We start from the raw sequence: 20,287 nt of genomic DNA on the forward strand, positions 1-20,287 counted from the left end.
GTACTGTACATACGTCCATGCAGGATTGTCATTCAGCTGAGGGCCTCTCTTAGCAGATGGCGTCATAGTCGGTATAATACAGTTTCTCCTCCGCAATTGGATTCGGGAATAAGATTAGTGATTGGGGCTTCAGTCACGAACTACTCCACTTGACCCCGTCTTGGCTTTGCCGAAAAAGGGTAAGAAGAGGATCTGCAAGTGATGCGATGAGGTACCGTACCGTATGGACGTACGTGACCTACACATGATTTAATCATGGCTGAACCTGAAGAATCGTTCATGACCTGAGGCACACAACTACTACTACACTCCCTGCTCTTTTTTATTTCCAATTATTGCTGCAACCTTCACTCTCCCTGATCGGGATCTCGACCACAGCATATCGGAATATGGTCAACCAATTGTCTAGCCTACTCTCCTCCTCCTGGTTCCTTTTCAGTCATGCGACCATCAACGTCTCCCTTCCAGAACAATCAAACTAGCAATCCCCGCGCCCATTCCCCCGGATCCATGAATCTTCGCCATCGAGGCCCGGCCCGCTCTGCCACCTTCGCAGAGGGCTGTTCATCAAATCTAAAAAACGAACGACGCAACTCGACCTTCTCAGATTCGGTCTCCGAGGCACGGAATTCCATCCGATCCTCCACCGACGATCTATTCTTCCCACGCGCAGCCAAGGGTTCCTACGACGCCGCGGATGCGCCCAATGAGGAGTCGCACTGGCATTCTGCACCCCTGGGCCTCGCCCTCCTGCCTGCCATCGCCGGGGTCTTTTTCCAGAACGGAAGCGCCGTCGTAACAGATGTTACTCTGCTAGTATTAGCAGCCATCTTTTTAAACTGGTCTGTCAGACTGCCATGGTAAGACAGACCCATACTATTCACCCCCCTCAATAAATCTCCCTGTTAACCAGTACGTCAGGGATTGGTATCGCTCTGCCCAAGCGATCCGACAAGACAAATTCTATGATGCGAACGAAATTCCCGTAGACATAGAGATCGACCACAGCCAGGACGCAAAAGAAGATTCGGTCCCAGCTAAAAAACGCATAACTGATACAGCCAGCGCCGCCAGTAGGGAATTACAAATCCATGAAATCCTTGCTCTGGCTTCGTGCTTCATCTTTCCGCTCATCGGAACATGGCTGTTACACGCAATCCGATCCAAACTGTCCCGACCCTCAGAGGGTTTAGTCTCGAACTACAACCTAACCATATTCCTCCTAGCATCAGAGATCAGACCCTTTGCCCACCTACTACGAATGGTCCAGGCGCGCACGCTCCATCTCCAACGTGTCGTCGCATCATCCACCGAAGCTCCCAAAGACAGGATAGACGCCAGCAAGATCATCGACCTCGCCAAAAGATTAGAAGAGCTTGAAGCCCACGTAGCAGAAACAGCCGCAGCGCGCCTTGCCTCCAGCCAGGACCAACAGTCCCAGCCCCAAGCGCACGACTCCCTCGTCTCACAGAGTACGGCAGAAGTGCGAAAATCGGTCCAACCGGATATCGATGCCCTGAACCGCGCCGTGAGACGTTACGAGAAACGTACCGCGCTGACTTCCTTCCAGACGGACTCCAGACTCGAAGCGCTAGAGGGTCAGGTCCGGGATGCCATTTCGTTAGCCGCTGCGGCGCAGCGTTCTAGTATACGAAAACCGAGGAGTTCTGTGTTCGTGTTCCTCGAGTGGCTTTATGCGCTTGCTATGCTCCCCGCTCAGGTCTTCATGTCCCTGGCTGTACTGCCATTCCATGTCGCGAGACGGTGTCTGCGGTTTTTTCAAGGTGTGCTCTTTTCGAAACCACACCCACAACCCAAACCTGCGAGCGGCAAGATGCCGCAAGACCGTAAAGCGCGGTCTCCCAAACGCCCGAGACGAGTACCTCAGCAAGACCAAGCAGAGACGAAGGGACTAAAGTCCATTCGCGAATATACATAACCGGTTATACGTCGCGATATGATTATAGTACATACATCTCTTTTAGAGTGATGGTAGTAAGTGTAGAATGACTGATATTCGAAAACAGTCTCTACTTCTTTATCGATTGCTACCGCATATATCTGTCCAAGTTGATTCCAATATGGTTAGATGGGGAAAGACGGGGTATTTTAATTAAGCATTGCTTTGTATTGCTCTCCGTGGTTTCCTTTCACCTTAGGTGATATTTAGAAGTGTATAGCTATATAGCATGTAGCATCCCCAACTATACAATGCGGAAAACAAGTACACACTAAAGAACCTTGTATTTTGGCCAACTTACTAAGAAGCGTATAGTATGAAACGTCGCAACACACGTTTTGTACCCACATCGCGGAACGATATCTCCAGTAGTTACCATCGAATAACCTTTAAAACCAACGAAGAGTATATAGTACAACACAATACATACAGAACCCCGCTGGAATCTATAGGTAATACAAAACATCCGCGATTATCAAGGGGAAACGGAAGCGCAAATCCGGGCGCATATATACGGGACAAGCACTCTATAGGAGCTCAAGACCAACCACCGGAGGGACCTTTATTGTCAACCCCGATGGTCTTTAAGAAAGGCTCAATTATACTTCGTTTCCGGTCCTCCTGTGCCCGCCGTTCCTTATCCTTTGCTGGGACAGGGACGTTGGCAGAGATAAGGACCGTGGAGAATATACCCGCGAGAGCGGTTTCGACGGCTTGTCGACGAATGGCGAGGGGATTGGCGGTAGGTTCCGGTACGTTTGAGGTGAAGGTGAGAGTTCGCCGTCGGATATTGCCTGCGGCAGCGACTGCTGCGGCGGCTGCTGTTGCGGTTGGGGAAGTAGGTTGTTTGTTGGGGTTGACTTGCTCGTCGGACGGCTTTTCCGAGGACTGTCGCGGGGGCATAGATATTACTGGAGCGACTTCGTTGGCGATGCGAGCAAGCATGAAGGTGACGAAAGTGAAGGAGACACTGTGTGCGGGGGAATATGCCAGGCTCTCTAGGACCCAGGCTTGGGATTCTTCCCAGGATAAAGGCGGTGCTTTGGTTTTTTCACGAGCGAGAATTTGTTGGTCTAGATCGGACCAAACTGGCGCAGTGACAATCCCATCCTTCAAAGATCTGAGAAATACTAGTAAGGTCTCGCTTAAAATCTCCAAACGATGAAGCGAGGACACTTCGGGTGAAATGACATGGTTGAAGGGTTTGTTGGTGTCCAAAGCTTCCCGGACAGATGCCAGAAGGGAAGAACGCTCTTCTTTGTCCGTCAGAGTCCACGACTCTGGTTCAAAAGGCCACCCAAATCCATGTGGCTCTCTAACCCACGGTGGCGAGTCTTCGGACTCGCCTCTGATCATGCTCCATTCGGCAATAGCACGTTCGGACAACTCTGATATTGATTCCGTCAAGCGGAAAAGCTCCCGCGGAGCTGACAGAGGAATTCCTACTTCGTCCTTCTGGCGTCTCATTATCTCTGTAACTGGTAATGTTCGTGCGCCCGCCTCAGGCATGACGGTAAGTTCTTCCAAGCTGCGGCCAAAGCAAGTGGGCAACCACTCCCCATATACAGGGATGAAATGATCTCGACCGTTGGTCACCCGAAGGACCAAAACTTCCTCTAACTTCAACTTTCCGTCATTGAGCAAACGTGCAAGCTGTATATCTTTAACACATGCAGTAACCTCAATAGTGGTGAGTTCTCCAGGCAGTAATGTACATTCCTGCAAAGGTAAAGTAGACACTTGATCTTCTGGATTGTCGCGGTGCGGCGGCTCGATCTGATATTCAAGCCAAGACGGGTGATAATGACAACCTTCTGCTTGTTCGGGCTTTTCGAATGAGAAAGTTGCAGGCACACCACTAGTGTTCGCAACTGTCAAGGATCGAGTGACGGATATATCAAAGGGTACATCACCAAAATCTAGCGCATTTGGATCCTTCGTCTTGTCCTTACTGGGCTCATGGCCGTGGCTGTCCACCACAACCGTCAAACCTGGCCGAGACTCATTTTCAGCCTTATCCAGCTCTCGGACCACTTCCTGGTGAACCTTGGCCTTTAATTGAGGATCAACCGACTCATAAGTTAGAGTGAAGCCGGCTGCTAACGGCTTGTGGTCAGATGAGAGGATTCCTTGATGCGAGATATAATAGTCAAGCCTAAGTGATTGATCCGGATCACTCTGCGAATTGAACGAAGCACTGTCACTCGCGTCATCTTTATCCGGGTCGTATTCATCTGCACTGTCTGCACCATCAACATCGGGATCATAGTCGAATAGAACGTTGTCATCTGCTGCAGCCTTGTCTAGTCCCCTAGCTTTCATTTCTTCGTCCCGTTTCCTGGCTTCAGCTGCTTCCTTGACTAATTGTTCATGTCGTAACATATCCCGCCGTGTACGATACAGAATCCTATCGCACCAACTAGGGCCCCGTTGCTTTTCGCTAGAATCGAACTTGGCGACGCTTCCTACATCATACTTGTACGTTGGTAGAAATGATATGCTACCTTCCCTCCATCCTTCGTGGAACGCCTTCTGTTTGCTTTGTTGCAGGCGAAGCTGATCATGCGGGAGCAAAGACGATATGGTAGTTTGCAAAGAGGCTGGGTCTGTGTGAGGGTCCACGTCCTCATCGGAAACGGGCGGAGGAGCTTGACTTGTCTCGTCCGTCGGTTTTGATGATTCCTCTGAATCGTCTTCATCGGCCACGTGGGTGGAGTTGTGCGTTTTATCGTACTCGTTCTCTGTATGTCGAGCAAGGACCTGTCGCACATCCTCTCCAGGTATATCCTCTAGTCTATAATTAAGATCCCCAAACCAGAAAGCAAAGTCTTCTTTGCCAATACTCTCGGTAGGTTCATCCCGAAGTGCACTTTCAGTATCAATCGGGTCAAACTTTGCGCGTTGGAGAATTTGGGAGGCGTCCCAGTTCCGTCGTTCCAGGCTATTTTTATCCGATCCAGCTGCCAAATGACAGTTGACGAAGACAAAACACGTAGTATCGCCCAGCAGCAGGCGCGTTACTGCAGCTCCTTTGTTGCCCATGTACCCGAACAGGCCGGTACCCACGTTGGTACAGCTGACCGACGATACTGTCTCGGCAACAGAAGGAGAGGCATAAATCAACAGTAACAGCCCCACTAGCTGAGACTCTGCGACTAGTTGGTAGCCCGAGGGTAAAGCATTTTGCATCGCAGCTTTCCACCTATTCGCCGGCGCTGGATCAACGTAGGGCCTCAAGGCCTCCGCCGGAGAAGATATATCCACGATCTCTTGTAACCCGAGAACATAGAGTCCCACCTGGTCGGACTCGGATCCAGTCTCATTCGGGGTATCATCATCTGTTTTACCAGGAGCTTCTTCTAGGCCGGAGACTCGTAACCCGGCGAGCTGTTCGCATATGCCCTCCCGCTGTACAAACCACTTTCCGATATCTTCCTCCGTACCTGGAATGGCAGCAACATTCCACGTTCCGACTTTGACACGAATAGTCTGTTGAGACGTATACTCAGATTTCCTCGCTTTCACGGCCTGTGGGAGCGATGAGGGGTCGATGGAGGTGTCCGGAGACGATCCGTCAGAGTGCGAGTCACCTGCGCCGGTACCGACCGGCGACTGCGACGCGCGCTGTTCGGTTTCTGACACCATGCTGAATAGAAACACTAGAACCGGTTATAATGGAGAATTTGCTCATCGCCTTCAGCAGAACATTCTATAGAGGTCTGAAGCCTCTCAGAAATCCGCAAATTAAGCGTTCACCTTGCGGTTTGGCAGCTGTTCAACAGCAGGCAGCGCGAAAAGGACAATGACCAATTGGAGCGAGGCGTGGCGATCAGAGGGTCATTACGACAGTATAATAATCGCAATTTGAGCCAGTTGAATGCCAAGTACCTGTCCGATTATCACGCGCCTCGCTGGCGGGAAGTATAAGAGAGAGTCGAGAGGGGTGGGTTTAGCCCGCGGTAGGATAGGTATGAGCCGATACGAATGACGACAACGATAAGAGGATAGCGCCGAGTTGGTCAAGTTAGATAACGCCGAGGTATTTTGAAAGCGAAAGAATCGGCGGGAGACGTAGAATTAAGACAAATATTGAGCCTAATGATTGAATTGGACAGAAAGGTTCAGGAGGAAGCAGAAGTGGTTGTGGATCAATCGTGAGCTGTGCTTTCGCTCTGACGAATGTCAGTGGGGCTGCCGACCGCTTCCCAGAACGGAGCTTCTCCATCACCTGAGCTTATTTGCGCCTTTCGCTCACTCCTCCATACCAACATTTGTCGCCATTGTTCATTCCCTGGTTAATTCACTCCCATCAGCTAAATCCCGCCATTGTCCCTTGTAAACCTTGCCAGAAGCAGCCCATTTATTTCCTCTTTCTCTTCCCTCCGCTTCACAATGACTGGCCGCAGACCTCGACGACAAAACAACAACAATAATCACCGTCACAATCAGCCTCAACCCTCGGACTACGATTCAGACTACCAGAACTATTTCTCAGATACCCAACAGCAAGTAATCAGCATGCCACCTCCCCCCGTCCGCTCCAACGAAGAACTGAACATCTCCGTCCTCCGCCGTCACAACCCCGCCATAACTTCAATTCTCTCCCTAGCGCCTTATGCCGTCATCTACATATTCAGCCCAACCACACGGCAGTGGGAAAAGAGCGGAGTAGAGGGCTCATTATTTGTTTGTCAATTATCGCAGGGGTCTTTAGGCGAAGAACGGTACAACGCTTTTGTGCTGAATCGGCGGGGTCTGCAGAATTTCGATGTTCCCCTGACGGACGGGGATAATGTGGAAATTACGGAAGAATATGTGATTCTTAAGGTCGATGATGACTCCGGGTTGGGTGTGGATAATAATAACGGCATGAATGGGAAAAGTGCCGATCTCCGCATATACGGTCTTTGGATTTACTCCGAACCCCCTCCCAACTCTACGGCCGAAACGCGCAGTATCAACGCTCAGGTGATTCGGGAATGCGCCATACATGCAGGCCAGAGTTTGAAGCTGGCCCGCGAGCGACTGGAAGCTACTCGCCAGAATGGCCTGCACGCTGCAGCTGCGGCTGCGGCTTCTACCGCTGACCCCGTGGAAGAGGTGCAATCAAGTGTTGCCATGGGACGCCAGGTTTCTTTGAGGGATCTTTTTGGACAACAAAGGGCTCAGGATGATGGGTGGAGTACAACGGCGCACCATGCTGGTCCCCAAGGGTGGCCCCAGCCTGGGATGGGTGTGCCGATGGCGCAGCCGCAGCCGCAGCCTCAGCCTCAACAAGACGTACTGGGCGATCTATTTAGGAGGGCCGGGTTAGCGTACCAGGGGGGTCCCTGATCGAGGAACCCCACTATTATCCGACAGATGTCTGTTAGAGGCCTAACCTATGTCATGACACTTGCGATACCCATGATATTTGCACAATGAGCGCAGTTTACCTCCAATGAGATAACGGACAACCCTGCATTATAATATAAATTAAAAACAAGGTGTTACAAAGAAACATATCCCGTCTAAATACTCCTTATCGAATCCCAACAACAAGTCTATAAATACCCAGACATCGAATCACCACTAACAAACCATCCCTTCAACTCAATCCTTGACTATATCCAACACCATGTCGGCCACTTTCTTCGCCACAACATCACTATGTTCTACAAACCCCCTACATTAGCAAACCCCACCTCCAACGCCTCTTCAAAGGAAAACAGGGAAAAGAACTCACTCAAGACAAATGCATGCGGCAGCCCCTCCTCACAAACAACCATCTTCGGACCACTCTCTGTCCGACCCCTCAACTCAATAATCTCATCTCTTGTCTGCTCCGCAACCCAATGATCATTCCGACCAAAGTAGAAAAACAACCGCGTAACCGGATCCTTCACATCCGACATGCCCCAAACGTCGTCACTCCACTTATCGGACGTGATGGTCTGCATCTCATCAGCGGCCATGTGTCTAGAACCCCAGTTAGAATACACATCAGCTCTCTTCAGGACACCGCTAGAAAACAGAGTAACATACAAAGCTTGCTGCACACCATATCCACTTTCCAAGAAAGCAGCGGTAGTCTCGACCATGTTATCCCGCGGCGATCCCATATAGAACCTGATGAGAGATCGTAAAAGACTACCCGGGAGAAGGACCGTCAGGATGCGGACCAAGAAGCCCACCACCACAGCCAACTGCGGGATAAAGGATAGCATGCGCTGTGATAGACCCGATTAGCCCATGTATTTCAAACAGTCAATCAAAAAGACATAGACAAAGTGTACTCACTGTCAACTTCTGACCGGAAGGTGACCTCGCAATATCAACAACAGTAGGAAACAGCATGACGCCGCCGATGATGTCGAAGTCAACAGAGGGCGAGGTGCCGCTCGTCGAGCGCTCGCGGTGTCTCCGTAGGATTTCCATGGCTATGTAGCTACCCACCGAATGACCGATGAGGATCACTTTAGGTTTTGGTGATGGGACCCCATTTGATGCATTGCTGGAGCTAGTGAGGAAATCGTTCAGCTTGTTTTGGACGAAACAGATCTGTTCTTCCAGGTCGTAGTATCTTGGTTTGGGGCCTGGTGTTTTGGTAAGCTCGAATCCTCCCAGACTGTGTCCGTAGATTTGGAAGGCATGGTTTTTTCTTGTCCGTTGCGCGGATTGTGTGTTTAGCCTGTCTGAGAGAACGGAGAGAAATGTGTGGTAGTACCCAATTAGGCCTGGGTTGCCGGATATCATGTAGATGGTGATGGGGGATAGTGATGGGTCGCATGCGGACGATGTGTGGAAGAAGCTGTCCGCGGAGATATGGGGTTGTCCGGTGGAAGACATAGCGCTCATGCACTTGCGGGCTAAGGTAGATGGCTCAAATATATGTTTATAGCCTATGCGTGTCGAATTGGCGTATCTTAGGTAGTATATGGGTGGGATTCACTTGTAGAAAGGGAATGGAGTTCGATAAATTGAATCGGAGAAATCGGAGTTCCCGTCATGCCTCGGCAACGGTTTACTACATCGACTTACATATTATACTAACATTCCATTACAGAGTCTGAGACATTTAGATACGATATGTCGTTCTTAACAATAGTTCAAAGACGCGGTTCGTTGTGAAGGTAGCAAGTTACTGTGCCGACAAGTATGTGCACCAATATCTCCACAGAAGAACGCAAATATCAACTCTCGACAACCCGCTCCATCAAACATTCCCAATCATAAATAATAAGGAACAGAAAGAAACGAGATCCTCCATACCAAGACCTCTGAAATGCAGACATACGCACACAGTGATTCATCGCAATTCATCGCATCCAGCCAGACTCCATCCCTATCAACCAGAGCTCCTTAAACCCATAGATAGACCGAAGAACAATGCAGAAAGCTCCAGTTATGCCAAAGACCCAGGTGGAACAACACCGACCATCAGACGCAAGAGGCTGGCAGCATGCGCGCTACTTCCTCGTTTCTGATTGCATATCCATTTTGTTTTTATTCGCCACGCATTGACAGTGCAAATGAACCATGAGGTGCTTAAAGGAAGGACACTCAAGTAAAACAAGAAAAATTGGAAGAAACAGACAAGAAAGGGTAGCTGTACACCAGGCCAAAATTTTGACGATGAGAAGGTAAGAACAAGACGGAAATCGCAGGCTTCAGAGCAGCTAGAAACCTAATACATGATATCTAAGAATGCCAAAAGAGAAGCACGAAGATGTATAGCAAATGATGAGGGAATCGTACAAAGATATGCTGTGAATCAGTAAAAGGAACATGAAGAAATGAAAAAGATGAAACCATAACTTCATCTGGTATCTAGGAGATTTGCGGGAATTGCGGATAGAACTCCAAGTACTCGGACAAACGAGGATGATGCTTGCGGGGAGGCCCCCTCATGCGACCAACTCCATGAATTGCAGGAGAATTATCTCGGGAGAATAGTTAACCACTTTCACCGTGGTTCTCGTCACGGTTTTCTTTCTCACTGCTTGAAGTACTTGCCGCAGGATCAATAGAGTCCGTCTCTGATAATGGCTTAGAGCTAAGATTGATGGCTATCCTTTTGGGTGCTGTGCTGCCAGTCACGGTTCCCAAGATACTCTGAGTTGTCCCTTTTTCCGCGGTAGCTGATAGCGACCCAATCGACACGCTTCTCTTCTTTCGCAGCATACCAGCACCCCCAGGACTACCACTGGTCGAGGTCCTCCGTTTCGGCCCGGAGCTGAGCTTAACCAACTCATCATCGTCCTCCTCCTCACGCCGCCGCTTCTCTGACAAACGCTCTGGAGGTGTCTGCACGGTGGATGAACCCGGAGTTGACGGTGCGTCCGCGGTAGACTCAGTAGCGGCGTCAGGGGTTGGAGTGCCTTCTTGCCGTACCAACTGTTGCTGCTTCTGCTCTTCACTACCCTCCGGCTTCGTATCCATAGCATCGTCGTCCTCATCGTCATCTGGATAGTCGACTAGAGGCTTAACGACTGGTGAGGCGGAGCCGTTCTGCATCTGAGGAGCCATTGTTGCGTTGGCCGCAGTTTCATGTTGCCACTAGCGAAAATATCAGTATGCTTTATTGGTATTCATTAATGGTGGGTATCAATTGCTTTACCTCTTCCTCATCATCAGACGTGTTGAAATACTCCTCCTCTGCCGCATCCATCTCCCTCACACCCTGCCAACGTTGTCCGTTGGGCGGGACTCGACGAGCTGGTGTACCTTCATCTTGAGAGTAGATAGTGGACTCCGCTTCTGTGCCATAGCCCTGCATTTGCTCGTAGCGTAAAATTAAGTCCTGGAATGTGTTGACATAAGTAATATTCTTGAGCTTTTCACCGTATTTTTCAACGACATGCAGAACTATGGGTTTGATGTTTTCTCGTTTGATGAATTCGAAGAGCTCGAGGCAAGCTGAATTAAGGAGGTTATCGCGTGGCATTGTTTCATAGACAATGTCAAGAATCAAACCAAACGTGTTGTTATGTGTCATCAAAGCTTGGTAAAATGTGTCTTGGAGGCTAATTAATGTACGGAAAAATTTCAACGCGACTATCCCAAAGGTAAGCGGTTGCACACAAATCTCTATACGTGATTTCGAATAGGTTAACTTACTCAGCTTGAGGTGCTTCTGGGGTACTGTAAGTAACTGAGCAACTCTGGGAGCGAGTGCTTCATTATGGATAACAGCACGGCTTCTGTACAGATGTTGACGGACAAAGAAAGTGAGGATATCAACAAGATGAGCATGCAAGGCCACTTCTTGAAACTTGAGGTCGCTAACTAGAGAAGTTAAGAGAGTTAGTCGCATGAACAGACTCGGGCCAATGTAGACCAACAATACTTACGGCTGGCGCGGTTCTCGAGACGTTTTAACGGCATGAATAGCCTCTTAGCGGATTCATCAAAGTGGTTTTGAACAAAAGCATCGGAGAGAATATTAGGACGTGGCTTCGAGTACTGTTCGGGTCCAGCCCGACCCATCGTGTCCTGCAAAAGAATCTGGGGGTCCAATAGAACCTTGACTGCATCTGCGAGTTGATTCTTAACGCCGAGATCCGACTCCAAGTGAAGTAAATCAATCAACGTATCAGTCAGCGGCGTTTTCTTCTCATTAACGGCCTTAAGCATATATCCCCGCATCATGAGAGGATCATGGTCAAGCAGTGCAACTAGAATATCAATTCCAGTCGTGCGCATAGCGGGGTTGGGGTGCTTTATAGCGAAGGCAATCACAGCGAAGAGGCCATGGCTGATGAAGTTTGCGAAGAGACTGGCGCGCGCCGGGGCTTGTAGGTTTTTGGCAATGGATGCGCATTGGTGGAGGAACTGCACTGCATCCTCCTTGCGCTTTGCATCGGCATTTCTCGGATCGAACACCGAAAATAACTCCTTCAGGAAAGGGCCGTTTGATTGGATATGGTTTACGATTTCGACCTGGTTGAAAAAGATCAACGAATTGAGGACTGAGAAAGTCGGGTCGTCTAAGATCCGGGCCAAGACCACATCCTTTAGATACTGCAAACGCCAGGTGCATCGAATTTTGCGACGGATGAGGGTGTCTTTAATCGGGACCACCTCTTTGTAGCGTGACTGGTCTGCAAGGTACTGCCGATGGTTGGCTTTGTGTGTAGGAAACTCGGGGTCGTCTGGGATCTCATCAGCAATCGCACTATGACACAACAAACCCCATGCCACGTACATTCCAGTGCCCCCACAACTCCTAGAATAATGGGGTCTGTAACTACGGTCTCGATAATGGTATTGTCATTGAGGAGGATGAGAGATTTCATGATATTGCAGAGACGGTGTAGGTCCGGTAGGCTCTCGAGATCTTCTGCCACTGTGACCAATGGTATGAGCTTTGTTATGTACTCTTCCCGGATAACAAACTTCGACAATGCGTCGCGGCCGGCTTGTGTCATGCTCGCTGCTCTCATGACATGGTCGATTTCGGGGAGGTTTCCGAGCTCGGGAGCGGGTAGCATTATAGACTGATAGGTTTCGAGATCGTCGGAAAAGGCATCGTCTAGGGGAGAGCTACATGTCAGTAACGAGAGTCCACCGATCTGCCAATGACAGGAAAAATAGGAACGCCGGGTGCCTACCTGCTGCTGCCAGGTTCGTAAGATGTTGCTGAACGCCATTGACAAAATTCCTTTCGCGACTGTTGTCAGCCAAGAGAAAAGGACACTTGAGTCACAATGTCCGAGCGATGCCCTACCAAATCACGGCGCAACCCTCAGGTTCCTGGAAGCTCAATGCCATATCCGTCCCATTGGGCTCCGTCCATACTATCAACGTCTCTAGTCATGTCGCACGAGTGTTAGTATCTTCCCTGTTTAAGTTTGCGATGCGGAGAGCGACGGGAGAGTGGAACCTTGCTGTTTCTGGTACCCGTCATCTTTGGAGATTTTTGTCTCCAAAAGTAACCGGTCGGGTTCATCTTCAGATTCGACAAATATTCGCGGTTCATCCTGCAGGAAGATAGAGTGGGGATGTCAGCGACCGGGATGAATGTTTGAGAAAAGCGCGACCTGTAGCGTTTGCGCCCGACGACCGATGTCGCGCTGGACAATCCCCCATGCGATGAAACTTACGTCCAGGATCTGCCCAGTACAGAAACCAGTACCTCTATCAAACCAGTCATTATCTCTCAGCTCGTAGACCTTGACTCGTTTGCGATCGCTGGGCGGTTGCACCTCCAACGCCATGATCTGGCAACAGGGGGGAGGTGGCGTCTCGTCACTCCGGGACAACTCAGGAACGAGTGCACCGGCGCGCAGAGAGGCCCGAAGTTGCGGGAGAGATAAGAGTGAGCCGCTGCCTTGTCCGGATTGGACGAGGGGTTGCGGTCGGGAATAAATGGAAGAAGTATGATGGGGAGGGGGAAAAGAATTGTGATGGGGATGATGAAAAGATGGACGGATCGGAAAGACGAACAGGTCACAGGTGATAACGGGGATGGCACACTTTGCTGCTTTTGCTGCGGATGATGAATGATGATCCTGAGTTTGGGTCGGGACCACCTGACGGCCTCGGTAGCGGTCGGCCACTATTTTTTTTTTTTTTTTTTTTCTTTTCCTTTCTTTTTTAAGGCTTTTTGGGGTTGGCGGCGCGCAAAAATGGAAAACCAAAACCAGCACACGCGACCGAAAAGGGACGAACACCAAAAGAGCTGAAACTGCTGTGATGATTTAAGGTACCCAACCCTTGCCTGATCGGGTGTGGGGTTCTGTGTCGAGACTTGAAAATCTCCGGAAGATCTACTTTCTACAAACAATTAATAAGAAAAGAAACCAGTAAACAAGAAGATAAGAAAGAGCCAAGTATATCTGGGGGGCCCCGGTTTAAGGTGAAAAGAGGATAGTTTGAAGCACTGATCGAACAGAGTGGTTTCGAGAAAGGAGAGGAGCCGGCGAACTACGGGGATCTGCAAGGCAATGAGTGGATGAAATGACGTGCACCCGCGGTTTTCACACAAGAATAGAAATCAGCTCGGAAAAGGTATAAAATCAAAACATTAGAAATAAAGGTAAGCAGAAACATGAGGCATACTCCTCGGGGGGAAATTTAAAAAAGGCGATCTCCATGATTCATGTATGTGTATATGTTGATAGTATAGTGCATTTGACCTATGATTTGCGACCGTAATGGTCTCTCAGCTAATTATAGTTATGCATCATATATATTAAACTCAACAGGATTGAATATCCATATCCTACAGAGTACATTGTGCATAAATAAAATGTATGTACGTATGTGTATGTATGTATATATATACTGTCAGACAATGTTCAGGGGTGGATAAATAGAGTGCAAAAGGCCTAGGCCATGTTGATTAAGGGTTATTCCCGTTCTGCCTTATATAGAACTTTACTTGTCGGGCCTGTCAGCTAAGAATAGCAGGGACTCCTCCCAGTTAGGTAGGTCTCTCTTTTGGGAGACTTCCCCAACCCAAATCTTTCCCCCCCGCTTTACCCATGGAACCTCAATGGACCTTCAAGGTTGAATTCAACTCAAATTCACAATGATTAGGAGTGGGGTTTCAAGTTATCCAACACGGAAGAATTGAATTGTCTGAACAAAGGTGTTTTTCTCAATCTCACGTTGCATATAGTGATTGTATCCATGGATGCTTATTGTTGACCGTGTGGCTTACATCTAAGCACTAGGCATCTACTCCTACTGCTACTACCGTTTCTGTCATGCCCGATACTCATCACCCGATCACCATGTCAAACATCTTCTACCAAGAGGTTTGCTGCTAATGAGTGCGACATTTGAGTCTCGGTACAAGCCTTCTCCCAGCTTAACAGCCACTAAGAGATGAGAAAAAGAAAACTCGGTAACGGGGAGGGTTTGGTCATTTCCAGAAGAACTATCAAGATGATAGTCGAGACGACAACCAATCATACATACCCCTTCCATCAACTTCAAAATCCTTCTACCATATTTTCAAGGTTCAGGCTATGGCTTTTTCCAGAAAAAAGCGGGACTGCAGCCGATGAGGTCATTGCCACCTTAAATTAAAGTCTATTGTTGTGGCCTGAGGCATAAACACGATAGTCATGTGAGCATGATAGAATGAGATCATAGCACGTTGCTTATATCCTGTGGACTACTCTGTACACAGTAGGATTGCCTGATATCCCGCAACAGATGAACGGTGAAGCATATGTTTGACTTCCTTGCGGGAAAGTGATCTGTGATGATGCCTAGCGCAAGTTGGGCAATCGTGTACCGGATTGAACAACTGTTGGCACTTTCTCCCTTGCTGATGCGAGGTAGCTCCTCGCCGATAGAGCTCTGCAGCATGCTCATCGCCAGTGATCGCGACCAGGATTAGTAGGGATACACTGGTACCTACCTCTGCCAATGTATTATTGGGGCCTGAGCGTTTTGCACCATCAGGAGATAAGGTGTGTGCTTTGTTCTCCCGCCCCGTCATGTTGCCGGAGTTCCCATTCGCTGATTGGCCGCCAAAGATGGATAGTGGACGGACTGGCGTCGGACAGATCCGCCCCATCCACTCGCATTGAAATTAGCTAATTACACAGTGGGGTAGCTGTGGCAATGATTGGCCAGGACTTCCACGAGGTCCCCCAAGCGGACATCGTCCAATCGATGGGGCCACTGGCGAAAATTCCCCAATCAGGATAGGCTCAGTTCTTCCGCCGCCTGGACCGTTGCCCACGAGATTTTTTTCTCTCTTCCCTGTTCCTCCTCTCACATTTGTCTACACAACCTTGTCTTCACCTCCTCTGAGTTGAAACATTCAGAGACCATAGGCGAGCGACTTCCGGGAGTTTTGCGCTCGTTTGGGTCTTCAAAAGCTCCCATTCACGCTTATCGACCCATACCCCACTATCTCGATCCTACGAGAGCCACTCTAGATAACGTTTAATTCCGCCTTCTCAAAGCTGCTCGGACAGTCAGTACGCTGGTCTCATCATGTCGGACGTCAAAGATCAAATCACCGTTCAAGCGTCGGCCGCAACTCCGCACGATAACTCCTCACTTGCTCAATTCCCGAAGGACGATACTTCGGCCGGTGCAGGTGCAAATGCCCGTGAAGTGGACTCTGCCTCGGAGGAGGCACCGGCGGACCTGATCGACAAGAAAAAGAAGGGCTTCTTGGCGTATTTTACGACAAAGGAGTTCTATATCATTCTGATACTTGGGTAAGTTGCGAACTTTTCTAGTTCGAGCCTTGGTCTTCACGGCCAGTATCTTTCTTACATTCTACTACAGACAGATCTTGGCAATCACAAACACAGCTACTAGTACTTTCAGTACACTCCTTTCAAACGAAGGCACCTCGATTCCGGCTTTCCAGACTTTCTTTAATTATGTGCTTCTGAACATCATGTTCACTCCGTACACCATGTACCGTTATGGCATCAAGGGCTGGGCTCAAATGGTGTGGAAAACCGGCTGGAAATGTAAGTAAAGCTCTGTGTTGCTGTACATGGAACTAGTTATATCTAACTATCTGATTCTTTGCGGTTTAGATATTATCTTAGCATTTTGCGACGTCGAAGGCAATTATTTCATCGTGCTGGCATACCGGTATACAACCATGCTTAGTGCCCAGTTAATCAATTTCTGGGCCATTGCAGTCGTTGTCATCATCTCGTTCTTGTTCTTACGCGTCCGCTATCACATCACACAAGTCCTGGGTATTCTGGTCTGTATCGGTGGCATGGGCGTCCTGATCGCATCCGACCATATCACCGGCACCAATGGTGGCGATGTCAGTAGTGGCAACCAACTCAAAGGTGATCTGTTCGCCCTCCTAGGCGCAACTTTCTACGGTCTCGCAAACACCGGAGAGGAGTATTTCGTCAGCACAGCGCCTGTCTACGAAGTTCTGGGCCAGATGGCTTTCTGGGGCATGATCATCAACGGCGCCCAGGCCGGCATTTTCGACCGTGCCTCATTCAGGACCGCCACCTGGAACAGCCAAGTCGGTGGTTATCTTGCCGGATACACCCTCTGCCTGACCTTCTTCTACTGCATGGCTCCGCTCCTCTTCCGGCTGTCGTCCGCTGCTTTCTTCAACATCTCCATGCTGACCATGAACTTCTGGGGCGTCATCATCGGCATCAAGGTCTTCCACTATACCATCCACTTCATGTATCCGATCGCCTTCGTGCTTATCATCGTCGGTCAGCTGATCTACTTCCTCGGCCGTCGGGTCCTGGGTGAAGCGCGCAAGCCTTGGCTGGGTAAGAACCAGGAACGTGGTGTATCGGGTCTGTTCACTGCGAAGAGAATGATCGATACTGAGGCTGTCGCACCTAATCATAATCCTAATTCTACGACTCATGATTCTGCCACGGCCAATAATGATTCTCTCACGTCACATACTAGTCCGGTTTAGGGTGGCGTTTGGGGGTTCCGTTTGTTTCCGTTTCCTTTCTTGTTTCGCGATTACTTTTTTTTTTTTTTGTTTCTCTTTATATTCGGCCTTTAATTCCGCTCTACATATGTGTCCATCGCTCTATGATCTCTGTATAACGGTTATTGCGCTGATGTGTGGTATATGCTACTGTGCAAAAGTTATCGTTTTCTCATCTCATCTTTGTTTTTCCAACATAATGCCATCTCTATATTCTTTCGAATATATTTCAGAGATAGAAAATTCAATATATCAGATTTTGGTATAATTCAAAAGCAAAATTTCCTTGTCTACTGTGACTTGATGCCGGAACCTCAGATTTAAATGTATGGGAGACGTGACTTCGTATCGTGAGATATGCCAAAAAGAAAACCAGATCCGCATATAAAGAGACGGGTCGAATGGATTGGAGAATAAATATATGAAAAACAAGACAAAACCAGTAGGAAACCAAAATAAATATGAAAATCCAAGATGACATACCAGAACCTTAGTGCACATCAGACTCCGATAACTCTTTTTATGTTTCCCTGCTCCCCCTATGTTCCGATGCCCATGCTCCAAGATAAGAAGAAACAAGGTGACAGAAGAAAAAAAAAGAGAAACACAACCTTTTGGTGCCCATACCTATCGCAAATTAAAGAATCGCATGCTTTGGCCAAACTCGCAACCAGACCCGAACGACGACATGTAACACCGGAAACCTTCCCGAATGAGCTGGAAACAAGAGCCCGAGACATACACTCACAAGCATGTAAAGACAAACCCCAACCGAGAAAACAAAAAGGCCGCAAATGCCAATGAAATATCCAAAGCGAAAACATGGAACAAATGCAAGGAAACAGTCACATAGACAAAGTTACCAAACATGGAGATAAAGGATGAATGAAATCAAAAATGCCAAAAGCACACCAAGGGGGAATACCGACTCCAGTAACCAACAGGCCAACCAAGTTTCCATAGTCAGTAAACCAACCTGTACCAATTAACTGTCCATATATGACGGAGCGCTAAACAGAACGTATTCTTGCACCACTTCTCCCATATATGTACCATGCTCTTCCCAAGATTTGAATCATAAATAGAACCCTCTCTTATAACGCCACGACATAGAAGCGAACGCATATTGAATGATGAAGTAAGCGTCAATCGGAGCCGAATCGTTTGGTTCGTAAATCAACCCCAGACGGAGGCTTGGACGCCCAGTCCGTTCTTCGATCCCCAAACGCCACCGCCATTACCCCATCCGAGCGCCACACCACCAGTAGACTCTTTCATACCGGGAGTTCCTGCGGAAGCGGAAGTGGAGGGGTTTGAGGCCGACGAGGCCGAACGATCATTGGTTGCGCCTGCGTCACCAGGTGTGAAGCCGAAACCAAGAGGAGATGGCAGGGGTGTCGTGGAGCGTTTGTTCAGTGCCGGGTTGGCAGCCTGAGCTTGACCTGCTGGCTGAACTGGGCGAGAGCCGATAGGGCCCACGGAGCCAATGGGACCACCGGTTGGCTTCGAATGCGCCTGCCTCGCGGAAGGCGAGTCAGCCCTCCCGGGGGAGGAGGTCGAGGTCATCGGTTGCTCGGCGTTGTCGTACTTGCCGAAGACAGGGTTAATGCCCGAGCTCGGGGAGGACGTACTAGTTGCGCGGGAAGGAGATTGAAGAGACGCGGCGGCTTGAGCAACATTATCAGTGCTACCTTGGACCGGGGTCTGGGCCATGCCGAAAGGATCAACACCGCGCGGAGATGGGCCACGGACACCAGTGGCAGATGTTGGGGTGCCACCCCCCTGGCTCTCCGATCGTGGGTTGTCATCCGCAAAACTGCCAGGCGGGAAGAAGGCGGGGCTTTCGTTGCCGTACAAAGCCCTATGCTGGCGAGCCAGGAGTTCTCGACGGCTTTCTTCGCTCATGGCGGCCGGACTGAGCGAACGATCGGATTTGTTTCCAGACATTTCGGCAAGCAGGCCTTTGAGAAAAGAGAAGAATATTAAAACTCATGTTCAAGAAAGGAACCACGTCCCAATGTATTATACAATGCAACCGATACATGTGGGCAAAGGAAGAAGTCATGGGGAATATTGGAGAAAGAAGCCAAAAAAAAAGGAAAAAAAAAAAAAAGCTCCAAAGACAAATGCTACCACGTACTTCGGTTGTACTGTTGCTCCTGGTGATAGTTGCGGAGCTCCCTTTCACGCTGTGCCGCCATCCGACGCTTTGCTTGCATCATGTGCTCTACTTCATTTGGGCGTCCCTGGAAACGCTGGGAGGCATAGAACCCCTGAAGGTTGGGATTCGGGTGCATCCTGGCTCCGTCGAAGTCGCTAATAGAGTGGTGACGCTGGGACATAGTATTGGACACACGGGGATCTGCAACCATGTTTAGATATCGATAGGTGAAATATAGCAGTCTAAGGTTTCATACCGTATTCGGGAAACGGACGGCCCATCATCATGGGCATCGAGTCCCTCCGGGGAGCAGACCACAACTTTCCGCTCTTAACAAGGTTGTCGATAGCACGATCCACCTCTATGGAAAAGGAGTCAGCAATTGTTCGACTCTGTTTCTTCGGCAACACGGAGAGTGCCGATAACAATCCACGATAACTAGCATGACGTGATAGGTGACCACATCAGGAAACCCAACCAAAACCACCACTAGCCAGTATTTCGCAGATTGTGCTCCTTAAGCCAACGTTGGAGCAATGATAGAATGGGGAAGACACGGTCATACCGTCAAACTGAGAGGAAAAGGCAGGAACTTCGTCGCGTTGAGAGACAGAGCTCGATCCTGAAAGTCGGGCATTAGCTTCACTGTATAGGGCAAGAGCATCATCGCCGAGGCTTGTGATTAAACCATACCCGAACGCGACGGGGGAACAGGTTGTTCCCAAGATACCTGGCGCGCAGCGGGCGCCTGCCAACCTTGAGGTTCGTAGTAAGACAT

At 49.2% G+C, this 20,287-nt stretch overlaps 9 protein-coding genes across 9 annotated transcripts; 4 read left to right on the forward strand and 5 right to left on the reverse strand.

The window, feature by feature from the left end:
* Nucleotides 1-441: 441 nt before the first annotated feature.
* Nucleotides 442-864, forward strand: AO090701000696 (uncharacterized protein; the record flags this gene model as incomplete). The annotated part of the gene is made up of 1 exon (XM_001823449.3): nucleotides 442-864. One exon carries the CDS (start codon nucleotides 442-444, stop codon nucleotides 862-864), a length of 423 nt encoding a protein of 140 aa, XP_001823501.3.
* A 397-nt stretch (nucleotides 865-1,261) lies between these two features.
* Nucleotides 1,262-1,939, forward strand: AO090701000695 (uncharacterized protein; the record flags this gene model as incomplete). Its single annotated transcript, XM_023237189.1, has 1 exon — nucleotides 1,262-1,939. The coding sequence occupies one exon, from the start codon at nucleotides 1,262-1,264 to the stop codon at nucleotides 1,937-1,939; it is 678 nt and encodes a 225-aa protein (XP_023092251.1).
* A 558-nt stretch (nucleotides 1,940-2,497) lies between these two features.
* AO090701000694 (phosphatase family protein) lies at nucleotides 2,498-5,605 on the reverse strand (the record flags this gene model as incomplete). The annotated part of the gene is made up of 1 exon (XM_001823448.1): nucleotides 2,498-5,605. The coding sequence occupies one exon, from the start codon at nucleotides 5,603-5,605 to the stop codon at nucleotides 2,498-2,500; it is 3,108 nt and encodes a 1,035-aa protein (XP_001823500.1).
* An 873-nt stretch (nucleotides 5,606-6,478) lies between these two features.
* AO090701000693 (Dcp1 family protein) lies at nucleotides 6,479-7,294 on the forward strand (the record flags this gene model as incomplete). Its single annotated transcript, XM_001823447.3, has 1 exon — nucleotides 6,479-7,294. One exon carries the CDS (start codon nucleotides 6,479-6,481, stop codon nucleotides 7,292-7,294), a length of 816 nt encoding a protein of 271 aa, XP_001823499.3.
* Nucleotides 7,295-7,614: 320 nt separating this feature from the next.
* AO090701000692 (bifunctional triacylglycerol lipase/ester hydrolase) lies at nucleotides 7,615-8,695 on the reverse strand (the record flags this gene model as incomplete). Its single annotated transcript, XM_001823446.3, has 3 exons — nucleotides 7,615-7,918; nucleotides 7,985-8,169; nucleotides 8,240-8,695. 3 exons carry the CDS (start codon nucleotides 8,693-8,695, stop codon nucleotides 7,615-7,617), a joined length of 945 nt encoding a protein of 314 aa, XP_001823498.3.
* Nucleotides 8,696-9,895: 1,200 nt separating this feature from the next.
* On the reverse strand, nucleotides 9,896-12,591 carry AO090701000691 (SMEK family protein; the record flags this gene model as incomplete). Its single annotated transcript, XM_023237191.1, has 4 exons — nucleotides 9,896-10,498; nucleotides 10,560-11,227; nucleotides 11,293-12,093; nucleotides 12,147-12,591. The coding sequence occupies 4 exons, from the start codon at nucleotides 12,589-12,591 to the stop codon at nucleotides 9,896-9,898; spliced, it is 2,517 nt and encodes an 838-aa protein (XP_023092250.1).
* Nucleotides 12,592-15,898: 3,307 nt separating this feature from the next.
* On the forward strand, nucleotides 15,899-17,330 carry AO090701000689 (DUF914 domain membrane protein; the record flags this gene model as incomplete). The annotated part of the gene is made up of 3 exons (XM_023237192.1): nucleotides 15,899-16,128; nucleotides 16,199-16,389; nucleotides 16,459-17,330. The coding sequence occupies 3 exons, from the start codon at nucleotides 15,899-15,901 to the stop codon at nucleotides 17,328-17,330; spliced, it is 1,293 nt and encodes a 430-aa protein (XP_023092249.1).
* Nucleotides 17,331-18,524: 1,194 nt separating this feature from the next.
* On the reverse strand, nucleotides 18,525-19,295 carry AO090701000688 (uncharacterized protein; the record flags this gene model as incomplete). The annotated part of the gene is made up of 1 exon (XM_023237193.1): nucleotides 18,525-19,295. One exon carries the CDS (start codon nucleotides 19,293-19,295, stop codon nucleotides 18,525-18,527), a length of 771 nt encoding a protein of 256 aa, XP_023092248.1.
* A 182-nt stretch (nucleotides 19,296-19,477) lies between these two features.
* AO090701000687 (uncharacterized protein) lies at nucleotides 19,478-20,287 on the reverse strand (the record flags this gene model as incomplete). Its single annotated transcript, XM_023237194.1, has 3 exons — nucleotides 19,478-19,710; nucleotides 19,766-19,870; nucleotides 20,203-20,287. 3 exons carry the CDS (start codon nucleotides 20,285-20,287, stop codon nucleotides 19,478-19,480), a joined length of 423 nt encoding a protein of 140 aa, XP_023092247.1.

Source organism: Aspergillus oryzae, chromosome 5, assembly GCF_000184455.2.
Source record: "Aspergillus oryzae RIB40 DNA, chromosome 5".
Lineage (NCBI taxonomy): Eukaryota > Fungi > Ascomycota > Eurotiomycetes > Eurotiales > Aspergillaceae > Aspergillus > Aspergillus oryzae.